Source organism: Rattus norvegicus, chromosome 8 (genome assembly GCF_021556685.1).
Source record: "Rattus norvegicus strain SHRSP/BbbUtx chromosome 8, alternate assembly SHRSP_T2T, whole genome shotgun sequence".
Classification (NCBI taxonomy): domain Eukaryota; kingdom Metazoa; phylum Chordata; class Mammalia; order Rodentia; family Muridae; genus Rattus; species Rattus norvegicus.
Genome location: NC_141541.1, coordinates 85688476 through 85706879, shown reverse-complemented (window position 1 = coordinate 85706879; position 18404 = coordinate 85688476). Strand labels below are relative to the sequence as shown.

Sequence of the window (18404 nt, the reverse complement as noted above, 5' to 3'; positions counted from 1 at the left end):
TTCCTTCAACGGGGGACCTATTCTCAGTTCAGTGGTTTGCTGCTGGCATTCGCCTCTGTATTTGCTGTATTCTGGCTGTGTCTCTCAGGAGCGATCTACATCCGGCTCCTGTCGGTCTGCACTTCTTTGCTTCATCCATCTTGTCTAATTGGGTGGCTGTATATGTATGGGCCACCTGTGGGGCAGGCTCTGAATGGGTGTTCCTTCAGTCTCTGTTTTAATCTTTGCCTCTCCCTTCCCTGCCAAGGGTATTCTTTTTCCTCATTTAAAGAAGGAGTGAAGCATTCACATTTTGATCATCCGTCTTGAGTTTCGTTTGTTCTAGGGATCTAGGGTAATTCAAGCATTTGGGCTAATAGCCACTTATCAATGAGTGCATACCATGTATGTCTTTCTGTGAGTGGGTTAGCTCACTCAGGATGATATTTTCCAGTTCCAACCATTTGCCTACGAATTTCATAAACTCATTGTTTTTGATAGCTGAGTAATATTCCATTGTGTAGATGTACCACATTTTCTGTATCCATTCCTCTGTTGAAGGGCATCTGGGTTCTTTCCAGTTTCTGGCTATTATAAATAAGGCTGCGATGAACATAGTGGAGCACGTGTCTCTTTTATATGTTGAGGCATCTTTTGGGTATATGCCCAAGAGAGGTATGGCTGGATCCTCAGGCAGTTCAATGTCCAATTTTCTGAGGAACCTCCAGACTGATTTCCAGAATGGTTTTACCAGTCTGCAATCCCACCAACAATGGAGGAGTGTTCCTCTTTCTCCACATCCTCGCCAGCATCTGCTGTCACCTGAGTTTTTGATCTTAGCCATTCTCACTGGTGTGAGGTGAAATCTCAGGGTTGTTTTGATTTGCATTTCCCTTATGACTAAAGATGTTGAACATTTCTTTAGGTGTTTCTCAGCCATTCGGCATTCCTCAGCTGTGAATTCTTTGTTCAGCTCTGAACCCCATTTTTTAATAGGGTTATTTGTTTCCCTGCGGTCTAACTTCTTGAGTTCTTTGTATATTTTGGATATAAGGCCTCTATCTGTTATAGGATTGGTAAAGATCTTTTCCCAATCTGTTGGTTGTCGTTTTGTCCTAACCACAGTGTCCTTTGCTTTACAGAAGCTTTGCAGTTTTATGAGATCCCATTTGTCGATTCTTGATCTTAGAGCATAAGCCATTGGTGTTTTGTTCAGGAAATTTTTTCCAGTGCCCATGTGTTCCAGATGCTTCCCTAGTTTTTCTTCTATTAGTTTGAGTGTGTCTGGTTTGATGTGGAGATCCTTGATCCACTTGGACTTAAGCTTTGTACAGGGTGATAAGCATGGATCGATCTGCATTCTTCTACATGTTGCCCTCCAGTTGAACCAGCACCATTTGCTGAAAATGCTATCTTTTTTCCATTGGATGGTTTTGGCTCCTTTGTCAAAAATCAAGTGACCATAGGTGTGTGGGTTCATTTCTGGGTCTTCAATTCTATTCCATTGGTCTATCTGTCTGTCTCTGTACCAATACCATGCAGTTTTTATCACTATTGCTCTGTAATACTGCTTGAGTTCAGGGATAGTGATTCCCCCTGAAGTCCTCTTATTGTTGAGGATAGCTTTAGCTATCCTGGGTTTTTTGTTATTCCAGATGAATTTGCAAATTGTTCTGTCTAACTCTTTGAAGAATTGGATTGGTATTTTGATGGGGATTGCATTGAATCTGTAGATTGCTTTTGGTAAAATGGCCATTTTTACTATATTAATCCTGCCAATCCATGAGCATGGGAGATCTTTCCATCTTCTGAGGTCTTCTTCAATTTCTTTCCTCAGTGTCTTGAAGTTCTTATTGTACAGATCTTTTACTTGCTTGGTTAAAGTCACACCGAGGTACTTTATATTATTTGGGTCTATTATGAAGGGTGTCGTTTCCCTAATTTCTTTCTCGGCTTGTTTCTCTTTTGTATAGAGGAAGGCAACTGATTTATTTGAGTTAATTTTATACCCAGCCACTTTGCTGAAGTTGTTTATCAGCTTTAGTAGTTCTCTGGTGGAACTTTTGGGATCACTTAAATATACTATCATGTCGTCTGCAAATAGTGATATTTTGACCTCTTCTTTTTCGATCTGTATCCCTTAAGGAAGAATACTTACACCAACAGACGTGTAGGTATGAACTCAAGTGCTTCACTCGAATGATGCTGGCCTGGCTTAGTTAGTACGTTATGCACATAGACCCTTACACATTCCTGTCACTCATGGCATGATTGCGGTCCCCAACTGCTTCCTCACCAACATATTCTGCTACAGACAAGACAGTTTCCTAGCAAGTACTACACCTCTAATTTAAAATAAACCGTTAAACCACTCCCTTTACAGCACGCGCTGTTTTCTCTAATCTGCAGTTTTCGTCATTAACGAGGATAAATAGTTATTAAATGTGGGTTGTGTGCCATGCCATCAGTGCACTTCACACCTTTCTGCCTTCATTTGGATCTCCCTAAGGCGCACAGTACGCTCAGTGAAATTATTAAATTTTATCGCATTCGGGAAATGATGTTTACAGGATGTGGCAGGAACATGGTTCAGAGCGTTTCCTGGAAGCGTTTGCTGTCAGTTTCCATTATTACTGGAAGCCCTTTGGAGGAATGCTCTAGAAGACTGGAGACATTCGTAGGCTAGACCCTGAAGGAAACCGTTGCTTCTGAGGAGGATCACTTACTCTATCTTACTGTGCCTTCGTTTTCACAGGGAATGCTCATAGTGTCCTCATTTGACTAATTTAAGGTTTATATAGTCCTTATGTGAACAGCCCTTAGAGCCATGATTAACACAATGGAGTTATTCATAACTGATAGTGCCTCTCTTCCTTCCCCCTTCATTTTTGCCTCCTCCCTTCTCTTATACCTATTTATTGTTAGAACACTAGAGGCCTCATAATTCCAGTTGCTTGATTCTTTAGTGGTTGCAGGCAACATCATTATTTAAAAATATACATTTTTGTGTGTAATTTATATATATATTCTGTGGTATAAGGACTGGCCCCAAGAAATAGTTTTCTTGCTAACCTTTCCCATCAACTATTCCAGTTTCATAGAGTAGACCACCCTTCACATTTAGCTACCTACACCCTGGGGAGGCATCTTACTGTAATAGCAGCTGCAATATTTCTGGAAGGGATGCTTCAATCTCCATAGGTTATTTTAAATTATTATTTTAAGCTTTGCATTTATTTTTGCATGTGGACTCGTCTGTAAGGACTACACTTGTGTGGGTGTGGAGGCCGGAGGTCGCTATCAGGAGTTTCCATTTCATTTACCAGAGCAGGGGCTCCCACTTGAACCGGGAGGTTGACACTTCAACCAGGCTAGCTAGTCAGCTGGATCCAGGATCGCTGGCTCCTGAGCTCTGAGGATACAGGTAGCTTGTGCCTGGCGAGGGTACAGGTGAGGCCTGGGGTCCTCGGGCTTTCACGGCAATCATTTAATTCACTAAGCCATCCACCCAGGCACTTAAAAGGTTCTTTATTGTCAGACCTAGTTAAAGGTTATTTTCCATCTCTGTACCTTGTGAGTCATTTTAAGTGACCTGTGAATCATTAAACAAATTCAGGATTAGAGTAGAACGAATATAATTTTAATTCTACTGAGATACTTGATCTTAAATTTTGTTTCTTGAGAAAGAAGCTTTGGTTTTTACTTTCTCTTACAGCATAACATTTAAACATGTGGCGTCTTAAATATGTCCACATCTTTCATAGATATATCTTTTGGAAGAGGACCTTTTATAATGGCAGATAAAATCAGTTGGTTTTTTGGTGTCAACTTATAGACAACTGATACTTACCAACACACAGCTGCTGTTGCTGTAATTACTAAATGACAGCTGATGCATTTACTGTAAGAAAAAAATAATACAGCTTTTAGGATAAGAAGTTCCGTTTAGCTTTAGGCCGTCCTCTTACATCAACCATCTGTCTTAAACACAATATATTCTGACTTTTAAAAAATGAACAAGGCAATAATTCATTTTTGAAAACTTAACATAATGGATAAAACACATGATGTTTCATCAAAGTACAAATCGAATAGTTTTTACTTCATTAAGTCTCATTTTAGTTTTCTTCCCTGTCCTGTCAGGACAGCTTTGAGAAGTCTGTGGACTAAAATTTTAGTATTTCACTCTTGGGGACATTAGGCATGTACACAGTATTATGCATGGCAAGACTCCTTGTTTCATTAGCTTTGAAGATAGTCCTAGACTCCATTCAAAAGATGAGGCAGCTCACCAGCCAGTGTACCACAGAGAGGACAAAGCAAGGGCAGGATGAAGGTCACAGAGAGAACTGTGCTGCCCTTGAGGATACTCCCAGCAAGCGTCAAAACACACTAAATCCCTAGTCTCAAACCTAATCCAGGGATCATCAGTAGTGAGAAAGCTAGTTAGAATCTCCCGACTCTTGTGTCCGGTTTCCTGCCTTATTCATTGATTTGACAACTATTTATGGTACACGTCATTGAGGTGTCCCTGGCTTGAGGGAGGTGACTGCAATGGCAAGGTCCTTACTTCTGAGATGCAAATGCTCATGGAGACCACAAGCAACTAACATAACAAATGAGATGTTCACTTTCTTACAGAAATAGAGGGAACAGGCCAGAGAATTGAATGGTATAAAAGAGACAGACAGGCCCAAAGTGGGATCCAGCTCAAGGGGAGACCCCAAGTCCTGACACCATTACTGAGGCTATGGGGTGCTCACAAAAAGGGACCTATGGTGACTGCCCTCTAAAAGACCCAACAAACAGTTCAAAGAGTCAGATAAACAGAAGCTGCTGACCCCTGTGGTTAAATTAGGGAAAAGCTGGAGGAAGCTGAGGAGGAGGGCAACCCTGTAGGAGAACCAGCAGTCTCAATTAACCTGGACCCCCAAGATCTCTCAGACACTGGATCACCACCAGGCAGCATACACCAGCTGAAATGAGGCCTCCAACACACATACAGCAGAGGACTCTGGGGCCTGGGTTCAGTCAGAGAAGTTGCACCTAACCCTCAAGAGACTGGAGGTCCCAGGAAGTGTAGAGGTCTGGTGGGGTGGGGACATTGTTGTGGAGACTGTGTGTGGGGGGGTGGGGGTGGGGAGTAGGTATAGGATGTGGAACAGCCTGGGATGGACAGGGGAGGAATAGAATCTGGAATGTAAAATTAAATAAAAAGAATAATTAAAAAAGAGAGAGAATGGGCACTTCCTGGAGTATGTCAGGATGATCACGGGATTTTTAACTTTCCTGTGATTATTGCAACAGCTTAATTAAATAAAAAAGTGCTTTATAAACATTTATTTTGTGTGAATCTTGGGTAGAAGACTCTCAGAAAGAGAGAAAGAAAAAATGGTGGACAACAAGAGGAGAAGGGAGGGAAAGAGGGAAGAAAGGAAGGGAATAAGGTAAAGGAATAAAGGGAGGGAAGAGGTGAAATTAGTGGACAGTGTTTCTTTACAAATTGTCTACTCTCTTACAGTGTTTTAGGATGAGACTGGATCAATCCCCCTCATGTGTTTAGGTTAATTAAAGGTTTCCTATTGCTTCTCCCAACGTATGCTTGAGGCAAAGGCTTTTTTTAAGTAATTTAGTTGAGATAAACTTAAGTGTAATAGAATCACAATAGGGCTAACAACATATTGAACATGTAGTGTTAGGTCTTTTGTAGGACTGAATAGATCAGTTATCAATAGTATTTTATCTGACTATTAAACAGATGCTAAATTAAGCAACAACAGCCAGTGGCAGATAAACTTTAGTTCATTTAAAGTATCAATGAGTCCTATGTGGTGTTTCATTATTATAAAATAACCAGCGTCCTCTCCTGTCTTCTTCTATTGCTAGGAATCAAACCCAGGTACTTGTATATGGTAGGCCAGTGTTCTACCATTGAGATGTATCCCAGCATTCATTCTGAGGCAGTTTCTGTTCTCTATGTGAAATAATAAATTTTATATTAAACACTGCTTCAGTTTTCATTCAGTCTTTAGTCTTTGGAAGGAAAATTTTCTCCACTTTACATCTGCCCTTATTATTTTTATGGACTATCACCTGTATAAATCTATTTCACTCATGTAATTTAAAAATCACAGCATGCACTCTTAATAAAATTCAATCTTAGAAAATAGAATATTTGTGCTTCTAACGAATTTATCAAAAAGAAAAAAAAACCTTGGCTTTAGAGTAACATTCTATTTGATGATAACTTATTTCATGAATTTTTTTTTACATTTCATGAATTACTTTTAAGTTCTATAAAAATAAATGGTACAACATTATCAAATATATGATAGTTTATAGGTAAGATCTCATTTTAATGAGCTCATGGGATGGAAAATGTCATTACAGCAGAAGAATATTGATTCCTAAATATCACAATATATTGAAAAAGTGTCAAACCTTATTAAGAATATTTCCCACTCTATACACAGATATTCAAATAAAGGTCATCTTCTCTCATTTACGCAGCTCCCACATTCTTCTTGTTGCTATGCTTGCGGGCGTTGCTATGCTGGAGTGACTCAGGTGCTGTTCAGGGAAGGCATAGATCTTAGGGGAAAGGGTAACTGAAATCCCATGTGAGGTCCAGATCTGCTTCCAGAGGATGAGGCCAGAGAATGATGAATTATAGGAAGAGTTGAACACAACAGAAGCAAGAAAAGCTACTCTGCCAATTATCCTCACTTACTTGTTTTCCTGTCCACATGTGCTGCTGCAGTGCATATGTGTGTGAAAGGGGCTGAGGGAGGAGGGAGGCTACCATCGAGCTTTGCTCCACTATCATTACGAGGACAGAATAGAGGAGCACAGAATCAGTTCTATGTCTTACATTCACTTGAGGATATCATCCTACGCAACTTTACAATGTCTCCAATATGGCTTCCGAGGAAATGGAACTCCAGACAGAGACTAAGGAGCCTGGTGGCACTTTGTGACTTTGGCATTACATCTTTAGGAACCAAATTAGTCTCTCCAAGGTTGGCTAGGTTAGCTGGGGTCCTGTGTAGTCATTTGTCTTTCAGAGGTAGTCACACTGTAGTCCTTCACTCTTGGTTGTTTTGTAACCTAATTGTAAGTAGGACAAGGTTGCACATTACTCTGTTGCCAGTACTTGGAGGCTGAGTGGGAAGGTCATGAGGTTGAACCCACCTTAGGCTCTAATGAGACCCTAGAAAACAAACAAACAAACAACACACCCCAAACCCAAACTAACCAACCAGAAAATACAGCTAACAGAATTTCTTTGATGTTAAAAATGTAGACTTACTAAAAGTCTACTACATTATTTTATGAAAATTTATACTTATCTTTAATTGACAATTAATTTTATATCCATGGAATACAATGCGATGTCCAATCTGTGCATATATTATACAAACTTTGATCAAAATAATCGAACTTTGATCAAAATAATCAACAATTTTATCTCCTTACCAAATTCTATGATTTGTATGTGGCTGTAATTTTTAAAATAGACTTTAGTAGTTGTGAAGAATGTGATATTTGTAGCTACAGCCCTAGACAGTACGGCTGATGACTCAGACCCAGCATGAATGAAGCTTCGTCAGCGCCTTCCTTCAACGTCATCTCCTTACCTTTGCTCTGTTCGGTTCACCCCTATAATCCCCAGCCTCCAGGAAGATCACAGCGAGGCACATAATGCCCTTAAGAAAAATGTAGAATACCGACTAGTTGCAAAGACCTGATCACCAAGTTATGGCTTACCTTAAGAGCAACAACAGAAGGCAGTGCCAATGGGATAGAAAAATGCTAAGACTGAACCCCCAGTGAACTGGACTGTTGGGGGGAGGGGGACAATTGGGGGAGGGTGGGGAGGGGAACACCGATAAGAAAGGGGAGGGGGGAGGGGGATGTTTGCCCGGAGACTGGGAAAGGGAATAACACTCGAAATGTATATAAGAAATACTCAAGTTAATAAAAAAAAAAAGATTAAAAAAAAAAGAAAAAAAAAAAAAGAAAAATGCTATTCCCTTGGAATTCTGAGGCTATTTTAATTATTTTGCAAGTACAGACGAAACAAAAAAAAATTGCAGGAAAAAAATCGTGGAAGTAGAATCTGAAAAGGAAGTATTTACTTCAGTAAGAAGAAGATTGGCATTTGTAGCGGTGCTGGGGAGGGAGACATCATCATGAGCACTAGGTTTCAGCTGAGCAGGTTGAAAGATTCAATGGACAATTGGTGAGTGAAGTGTGTTCTATCAGCTGCACTATGCACACATGCAAGACTCATGCAGAGGGCGATCTTAGGTTAATACTCTTACCTAAATACAATTTAATAAAAAGACAAAAATTAAGTTCCCGTGAAACGACTGAAATGTAGGTACCAATGACAAAGAGATAATATTAACAAGATCTGTAAAGAAATTTGAAAGCAATTTCCACTTTAATGCCATGGGGGGCGTCTTGTTGTGCTTTTCTCTTATATAAATATGTTTTGAGAAAAATCCACCTTGTTTTTTATTCTCATGTAAGTAAACATGATTATCAACAATAATGATATGCTTAAATAAAATATGGACTGAGCAAACAGAAGATGCTATCTAATGGTGAGGAATCATTGGCATCATATGGTGATACTTAAAAGATCATTAGACAAGAAGAAAAACAGCATACTTTCTGCTTTGTGAGCTAAAGAGCCAAGGCCATGTGCCACACTGCTCAAAAGGACCATTTCTTGATACAATGCATTTCTATTTCCTTTATATTTTTCAGTGTCCTACAATGACCATGCATTGTTCCAGTGAAATACTTACAACATTTAGAACAGACATTTTTTTTTTTACTAAATAGTTAATTTCACTAATAACCATCATGTTTATAATTTTAGGCAAATCTTTCGTCATCATCCTCTACAACATCTGAGAGTCAACTGGTATGTATCTTGCTCTAAGTGATTTACCTGCTTTGAGCATTCTAATTTCTCAAGAAATGGAGAACGGGAATGGAGAGATAATGTTTGCTGACGTGTCTAACAAAGTTTACTGCTGTTTTAGTAAAGCCACACGGTGGCTGCACGTTAGGTGACAACACAAGACAATGTCTAGATTGTACCTACCATTAACTCTAGACAATAGTGCTACAAGAGATTGAACTGAGTCAGAAAAAAAATGTGATTTGAATTTGAGAGATCACATCTTGATGAGAAGGATCCCAAACGGTTCAAGGAGATCAACGAAGATAATATGGGGTAACTTCTGGATGTGTGGATGAAAGAGAGTCACACATGAGAGTTAGCATCTAAATGGTCTAAATCTATGCTAAGCAATAGTAGTATATTTTGAATGACAGAAGTAATCAGCACATAAAAATTTTAAAATATTACTTAAATATTTCCCATGTACCAACCTCCAGCTCTTTCAAATTCCTGGCCTTTTTCATTGTTATTATATACTTATTTAAAATGATGTAGTTACTCTCTATTAAGAAATAAATGAAACAAATGGATCAATTTCAATAATTGGTTTTGAATACTAGATAAACATTATTTCAGTAGGTTATTGTTGATACATTTGTACATTCTTTAGGAAGCAAAGCCTTTGAAAGCTAAATATTTACATATATATCAGCTTTCAATTCAACTAATTGACCTTGGCATGTGATTTGGAGGGCTGGTGGTGTGAGCTCTTGAAGGACTATAACTGGGCATTACAGATTTAACCTCTAGAACATGTCATTTTAACCCATACCTGGCAGATCAGAATCTCAGAAGAGGCAAAGGAACAGTAGTAGGTCCAGGCTAAATGCTGATCCTACAGAAGTTGAGACTGGTTTGGGCTACATTTCACAGCTATCAGGCTCACTTAAGAACCAAACTTGGATACCCATAACCTCTTTCCAATCACTCCCATTAGACCCTGGCTTAAAGAATAGAGACAATCAAAGCTGTTAAGTGGTATAGCAAATTCAGTCTTTTAAAATCTTCAACCTGGCCTATTTAATGCTTGTAGTCATTACAAGTATGCAGCTCTAAAAAGTCATGACTTCAGCTTTTAAAATATTTGCATTCTGGATTTGAGGTACATTTGAGTGGTGAAGTACTTGTTTAGCACTCATAAGACACAGGTTCAATCCCCAGCACTTCAAATTGTAAGAAAATATGGGTGTGTGTGTGTGTGTGTGTGTGTGTGTGTGTGTGTGTGTGCGTGTGCATGCATGTGTATGTGTATGCTACATTCTCATTGTTTATTCTAACATCCAAATGTTATAATATTGAGATTGAGAAGCTATTTCGGAGACTCTTAGGAGTCTCATTGACAATATTAGCTTTCCCCTTATTAACCATCAACAACTGGAAAGAAATCTCCTCCCTCTAAGTGGCATAAGTGTAATAAGTACCGTGCAAGCCTGAAGGGATTTTCATGAGGGTCATATAGCACCATAAACTATTTTCAATATGATCCTGTGGAAAATTATGATATTATTGTACCCCAAAGCCTTAGACTATTAAAAGATATGAAAAGGCACCATTAACAGGCAGTGAAGTAGAGGCTGCAAGAGTTTAAATGCTTTATCTAAGATCATAGCACTAGTGTTCAACCTTCTGTGTGACTTTCAAAAAGAACCATTATTGTTGATTTTTAACCAGTTCAACAGGGGCTTAAGAAACATCTGTTGAGTAGAGTACACTGGGAAATGGCCCCCTGGAGAACTTTTACCTCCATTGACCACCTCTAGGGTTTGGCTCATTGGAAAGCTTTGCATTGTCTGGTAAATGTGATGAGGCAATTGAGAGGTGCAGAGAAGATGAGGGACCCTGGAGCCAACTTCCTGTAGCACACAAAAGAGCAAGAGGAAATGGAAAACATTGGCTTTCAGCTTGAAGCTCTGACGAAGCTTTGCTAGTTCTGGAGCTGGACCATTTCAATATTAACTAAGATGGATATTTCCTCTTCTCCCTGCTTGGGAAACAGTTTAGTTTGAACGAGATGGATAAGATCTCTTTATTTGTTCAGTTCCTTTTATGAGGGGAGCCTGGGTTAGACGGCAGCTGGCTCCTTTGGATTGGAATTCCATGCCACTGCAAATCACTCAGCATCGGTCAGGGTGGGCTGCAGAATCTGCAGAGCAGACCATAAGAGCTTTAGAAAACAAACCCCGTGGCCACAAGAGTAAACGCAGCTTACTGGAACAGAATAAAGAAGAGCGGTGAGCGGGCAGTTACTTTGTCTCTGGTTCCGAGTGCCAGCTGCTGTACCCTGCTCTCCTGGGCATGACTCAGCTATCTGAGGGCCCGTAAGTCTTTGTTGTTTAGAAGGGTGTTTGTGTAGAACTGAAGTCTTCTTTCAGCTCAAAGGCGGTTTCTCCTTGACCAGTTTTCCTTGACACAGCATACGTAGGAACCGTAGACTTCGTCATTGTCTGCCTCCTCAGCCGTGACTCAGACTATTGTCTTTTGTCTATCAAAACAGTTCAGTCTGGTCAATCTGCACTGTTTATATTCCTGAGCTATGGTGTGCTTTATAATTATTGAATACTATTTGGTTTTATAGAACTCTTATGGAAGTTATAAAACTTTGAAAAGTAAAAACCCAGTAAATAGATGTTTTCATGAGTTTTCTAGGGTGTTCACAGTTGACACTCTGCACACATTCTATATTTATAAGTATGCATTTTACCTTTCATTTACTTTAGTTTTTTCTTACAAAGTTCTGTCATGCATCTTACCTCATTGGACCCTCATAATCACCGAGGGCCATCTCAGTAGTTTCACAGAATAAAAATGAACTCGTTTTATTCTTGGAAGATTTACCATATACTAGAAGATCTTGAGACCTGAAATATTTATCTGAAGGTAAAATAAGTGTAAATATTTGATTCAAGTAAGTTCTAATGAATTAGACTCAGCTACCATTCACCAATTGAGGGAATTGTTAGATAAATAAATTAGATATTGCTTCTTTTGTCTACAATGTAAAATTCTAGATTTTGGATTCATTCATATACACTTTTTTGCTACAAAGTTTCTAAGGAAAAACTCAACTACTGAATTGTGAGAAGATAGAAGCAAATGGAAACAAGTAATAATTACTTACTTTACACATGTTTTGGTCCATCCAATCAGTTGAGTATCTAGCAGGTTCACAGTGTTTGCTATACGATACTCTATTGCTTGCTACTGTTGTAGAGTATCTTTTGATTCAAAGCCAACCAACTAAGCAAAAACGACTATGAGATAACAGACTTGAAAACTGGATCCCTTTTATGTCTTTTTTCTTTCTGCATCATATCACCTTATAATTTATTACCGTAGCTAGGGGCAACCTGTCTTCCCATTTGTGGAAGTCACTAATTTAGGAAAGATGTTGCTGTAGAAGCCATCATTCAAAAAATGTTGGCAACAAACTTGCTAGGTCACTGCTGGCAGGATATCTTCATCTTTGGTCTACAGCCAGAGGCGGCAATTTGCTGTCATAGAATTATGATCGTAAGTTCTCAAATCTGAAAAAAAATAATTTTATGTGCACTAGTAGCAGTGCTCAAGTGGAAATGTACATGTGATGGATTGTAAATTCAAATAGATAGCAACCGTAGACTAATAACTTTCAAATCCCTTCTCCACAAAAAATCATGCTAGTGAACTCTCTGTACCCTCCCTCCCTCCCTCCCTCCCTCCCTCCCTCCCTCCCTTCTTTCTTTCTTTCTTTCTTTCTTTCTTTCTTTCTTTCTTTCTTTCTTTCTAGAAAGGCATGTCTTTATTAGCATCAGTTGAGAGTTGTGCTGTACTCGTCTCCATTGATACTACTGTTTGGTAGAGCCTAGATCTCATCTGACAGAATAGATTCTAGCAGCCTCGGATAGAGGCAGCTTCAGAGTTCAGGGACAGATGTTTTCTTCTGGAGGCACTTCAGAATGTTTACGTCTAGAGTAAACAATTCTCAGCTCACCATAGCAGCTAACACTCTGTTTTTTTTTTCTGTGTTCTGGGCATGAGCTGTGTGAAAAGGTTCTTTCAATTTTTCCCACTTCTTCCAGACACAAAATTACAGAATCTCATTTTCAGGCATAACCAGAGTGATATGTGTCTATCTGTCGAATGTCTAGATATTCTGTAATTCTAAAGTGCTAAGAGGTCCTCTGCGGATGGTTTTAGTTGTTGGACAGAGATGGTCTCACAGTAGCTCACTTTTATGGAGTCCCCAATTGGATTCAGCTAATTTTCTTTGTATTTGTCTGTGCACAGACTTAGCAAATTAGATTTGCAAAAATTAAGGAAATCCTTCAGGAGAACTCCTACTTGATGTTCAAGGATAATGGATTACTTTGAGTAAAGAGAAAACAGAGACAAGAAATTTAAAAAGAACAGCCCGATCTTCTTCCATTGCAGACAAAAGGCCCTTATAAATAAATGTGTCTGAAATAGCAAAGCCATCTCCAGCTGAGTAGCTCATTAGATAGAAGTTCTAGTTCAGTGCTATGCAGTTTTTACTTTGCACAAAATTACCTATGAACCTTTTACAGTGCAGATTCTCATTTGTACATCGAGGATGACTCTAAGGTCTGCCCTGTTTAACGTGTTCTCAGGAGATGCTCACAGTTACATGTTTGCAGGCCATATTCTGAGTGGCAAGGGACTAGGGAAATTCTTGGATGGAACAATTAGTTTACTTTGTGCTATAATTTATATTGAGAAAAAATTAAATTATATGATCATTTCACATAGAGGAAAAACATATTAGGAAGGCCAGAAAGAAAGTACTGTGGAAGAGCCCCTTGTGTGCCCATGTTAGCAGAAGAGACACGTGTGTGCCCATGCTAGCCCTTGCTGCATCATGCACATTAGAGGCTTTCTGACCTGTACTTTGAGACTACGATTGGGTGATGGATTTGAGGACATAGAAACAAAGCTGATGTGGTAACATTACATGGTATCATTCCTGAATAGAAAGGGAGAATAGGAATATAATGTAGCACTAATCATTATGACAGTGCACAGCTAAAGATGAGCGATATAATACCTAGGAGGTTTGCTCTATCAAGTGGATTTTTTCCTAAGATTTTATAATGTAATACCTGCATTTCAGAAATGAAATGGCCTTATTCCAATTATGCTATCATGCATTGGGAGTGGATTGTTGATAAAAACTAGACAGTGTAACGTTTAGATTCACTGGGTGATGGGTAAGCTGTGCATATGTTTTAAGAGAGAAGAGTACTTATATATGCGTATCTTTTGAAGCTTGAGAACATGAGGTTCCATAATGTTCCAGGAATATTTAGGAGATCAGTCAAAACAAGACAGTGGTATAGAATGATGCAGTGGTGGCTCAAAAGCAGGTCGGTAGTGGAGATGAAGAGATTAAATTAATTTAAATGGAATAAAAATGAGAGGACTTCACTATCAGATGTTATAGGGAAGCAGGTGCTTTTAAAAAGACTTTAAGCTTTCCCTATTGTTCTCTGTGTATCCTAGGTTGAGTGGCAATTAAAATCAGACCAGGTTCACATATTAACTGAATGACTTTTGACTTTCTTAAAACTCTTTCCATATTTGTGAAAAATCAACATGTGACCTTTAGCACTCACACGTGGATGGACAAAGGGCTCAGGATGTCTAGAAGAATGAGGGTTTATAAGCCCCAGGTGGCCCATAGGGATCTCAAACTGGTTGTGAGTCGTGCAACAGAGAAATGAGAGGCGAGAGCTACCCTCAGTCTGATTTGTTGTGTACAATAATTACAGTTTTAAACGGACCAACAGTGAGAGTGTTGGGAAGTTCTGATGACGGTCATATGAAGGGGAATACCAATAGTATCCAAGAAAATGTGCGCCTGTTTTTTCCCCTTCCCTCTGGTTTGCACTCATGGCTATGAAACATTGGTAACTATATCAAGCCTTAGTAAGGAAGCAAAGAAAACAAAGTAAAAACAAAGAAAGAGGCGATGTTCAATTTAAACAAGCACAGTATGTGAAAACCAAGTTAGCAATGAAGGGTCGGGACAACTCAGACACCTAGGACTAAGTCTGAGATGCAGTTTTTAATAACAATAATAAAGGTAGGAAAACTCCACAGTCCAGTGGAAACTGAGAATAAGGCTCAGCAATCATCTACTAATGAGGCTGCCATATCTAAGAAGCACACAGAAAACAAGGAACAGAAAGGTTGGCAGAGAAGCCATGCGAGGCATTAGTAACTGACTCCGATACCAAAGGCATTGCACTTAATGTCTCGCATCCTGAAAATGGCTTTCCTTTTTACTATTTTTACATAATGTTAAAATTTTAGTGTGCGTGTATGAGTGTGGGTGTCTCTGTGTTTGTCTGTGTATGTGTCTGTGTGTGTCTGTGTGTGAGTGTGTGTCTGTGTGTCTGTGTGTGTGTGTCTGTGTGTGTCTGTGTGTGTGTGTCTGTGTGTGTGTGAGTGTGTTGTGTGTGTCTGTGTGTGTGTGTGTGTGTGTCTGTGGGTGTCTGTGTGTGTGTGAGTGTGTTGTGTGTGTGTGTCTGTGTGTGAGTGTGTTGTGTGTCTGTGTGTGTGTCTGTGTGTGTGTTTTGTGTGTGTGTGTCTGTGTGTGTGTCTGTGTGTGTGTGTGTCTGTGTGTGTGTCTGTGTATGTGTGTGTGTTGTGTGTGTGAGTGTGTGTGTTGTGTGTGTGTTTCTGTGTGTGTATATGTGTATGTGTGTGTGTTGTGTGTGTATGTGTGTTTCTGTGTGTGTGTCTGTGTATGTGTGTGTGTGTTGTGTGTGTGTCTGTGTGTGTGTTGTGTGTGTCTCTGTGTGTGTGTCTGTGTGTGTGTTGTGTGTGTGTGTGTGTGTGTGTTAAAGAACAAAGGACAACTGATGAGCGTCACTTGTTCATTGTTTCCTTCTACCATGTGTGTCTTGGGATTTGAACTCAGGTCGTCTGGCTTAGCAGCAACCTCCTTTATTCTCTGAGCCATCTCACTGGTCCCAAATGGTCTCTTTTCTGATCTCATCCTTGAAGGTGTTGGTCACAAGTCAGATGGGCTCTAGGCCAATATAACTCAAAACATCTGCTTGCAGTGATTTGCAATGAACAGAAAATGAGATAGTCAGTCATATTTGTGTAGCACAGAGAGTCTCTGCCATTTCAGTTCCATTAGGCAGTGTTCCTTTCTCTGCATACTGACACCTTGCTTCAACTCCTAAAGTTCCATGTTGGTTTGCAGGCCTGGAAGGTCATTTTGATTTTCTATTTTGGTTTCATGAAGAAAGTACAGGGATAAGAGAAGAAGGAGAAATTAGGAGGGCATCTCACAGAAAAGAAGGATGTTTGTACGACATAGGGTCCTGGTCTCAACACCAGGCTGTAGACCTGGAGAGGTGCTCTTACGCTGTGCACTTGAGAGCACTTTTCCTCATATGTGTTAAATAACTGGATGCTACTGGCTCACTTTTTCTCCCTGGAGATGAATCAGTTTCTTAAGCTGGAGCTATTTCTCAGCTTGGAGAAGGAAAACACTTTCTCAGTCTGTATTTCCCCACTTGGCATATACACCGACAACAACCAGGGAAATAGCAATGGAAGAGTGGTGCAGAGAGACATTTATTCAAGACTCAAAATACATCAAGTGCTTTATAGAGCAGAAAGATAGATGGAATCCCTTAGGGCTTAACTTGTGCGCACCAGGATTGACTAGGCAGTGTTAACTTACAGTTTTCCAGGAGTAAAGAGGCTGACAAGAATGATTGCAGTAGAAAGCTCAAACTAAGAGCGGCACAATTTCTCTTTATTGAATTTTCATTTGGCATGGTTTCAAAACATATCCATCACTTCACGACATTTGATAGTGTGACAAGCTTTAACATGTTGTGAAACATTTAGAAGTTGCCTCAAGAAGTAAACCCCCTCTTATATTGTCACTGGCTACAATTTTATGAGTTCCTAGTGACAGATGTGTTAGCCAAGGCTATTCTGATACAAAGTACATCAGATCCTGTCAAAGGAGAGGACAGTCTTAGGGAACTACAGGACAAGCCCAACTGGGCCTCATGGATGTTCTGACATTCAATCCCAGTACTTTCCTCTTTGGGGCACCAATTTAGAAAGCTTCTCATCTCATCCCATCTCATCTCAAGATCTGCCTTTTAAATTAAAAAAGAGCATCTCACAGCCCCTGCTTTGACATAAAGTAATTGAAGGCAGCAGATCTCTCTATCACATTTTGGGTAGGGATAGCATATTTTTCATCTAGACCTATTTCTTTCATGCATAATATGAGTGTGGTTTATAATAATATGGGTGGACTTTCCAAGGTCCTTTATCCTATTATTTCTATAATGTATATTACAGAACAGGCATTCAAAAAGCATTTATCAAACAAAGAGTATAAGGACATATTTGGTATGGTTTTGCAATTTTAGACTATGATAATCAATGAACTAATTGACTATAATATATACATATACTGATTTTAAGTTTAGTTACATTTTTAAAATAATCTGATTTCTAGGCTGTTTTGTCTATTGTTTTAAAGCACTTCAAATTACAAAAGGAGATTGTGAGAGCATTTGTGTAAGAACAATAATCACACTTACTCACTTTAACAGTGTTTTTCTCCTCTATTTTAAAAACATTTCTCCTCTACGAAGACTAAGCCTGGAGTAATTCGTCCAGTACCTATAAAATCCAAACTATTTCTGAAAAAGGAGGAAGAAGTTTATGAACCCAATCCTTTCAGTAAATACCTTGAAGACAGCAGCGGTCTGTTTTCTGAGCAGGTGAGTATCTATATAAGAAAGTATTTCATATAATTGCCTGTATAAAGTAACAATATCATATGTGCAAGAAAATATGTTTAACAGGTTCTTTCCCAGATAATGGAGCTGGTCACTGTGTATACAAATAGACAGTTGTATCTAAGGGTGTTATTTTGAAGTACCTCAAAGTTTTTTCTAAAAAGTAAAACAAAAACAGTGTCTTCACATTGTAGGTATGGTGTGGGAACCTACAGCGTTCATCTCAAGACCTCATGAGCGTGCTGTGTGGATGGCTACATACTGCTGAATTATTATTTCTGACTATATCTTGGCTTATTTTGAGAATATATGATATTTTAGATTTGTTAGAGTCAGCAGCAATCCCATTGTCCAGATGCATATATTATTAACGTAGAATACTCGAAGGGGTGTGTAGGCCTTCCAGCTTGAGAGTGCTGATCTCGTGACTGTGTGTGAAGAATGCATGTTCTGTTTGCATTACAAGTTCTGATTGCTGCAGAAAGGAGAAATGAAATCTGTCAGCGGGGACTTTCTACACTAGTAGGAAACTATGGTAACACACATACACATAATGCAACACTCCGGGGCCTAGACAGATGGCTTAGCAGTAAGGAGCACTCACTGATGCTGCTGGGGACCCAGGTTCAGTTTCCAGCACCCACCTGGTGGCTCGCAACCGTCTATAA

The 18404-nt window shown here is 39.3% G+C and overlaps 1 protein-coding gene across 51 annotated transcripts in view; it reads left to right on the top strand.

Moving 5' to 3' along the window:
- The window catches only part of Mlip (muscular LMNA-interacting protein), a 265581-nt gene that overhangs the window by 181856 nt on the left and 65321 nt on the right, over positions 1–18404 (top strand). For all 51 annotated transcript variants that reach the window (XM_087563714.1, XM_087563705.1, XM_087563712.1 and 48 more), the window contains 2 exons: positions 8870–8914; positions 17590–17718. In XM_087563714.1, coding sequence (XP_087419840.1) covers positions 8870–8914; positions 17590–17718 — 174 coding nt within the window. The remainder of the gene's footprint in view (positions 1–8869; positions 8915–17589; positions 17719–18404) is intronic.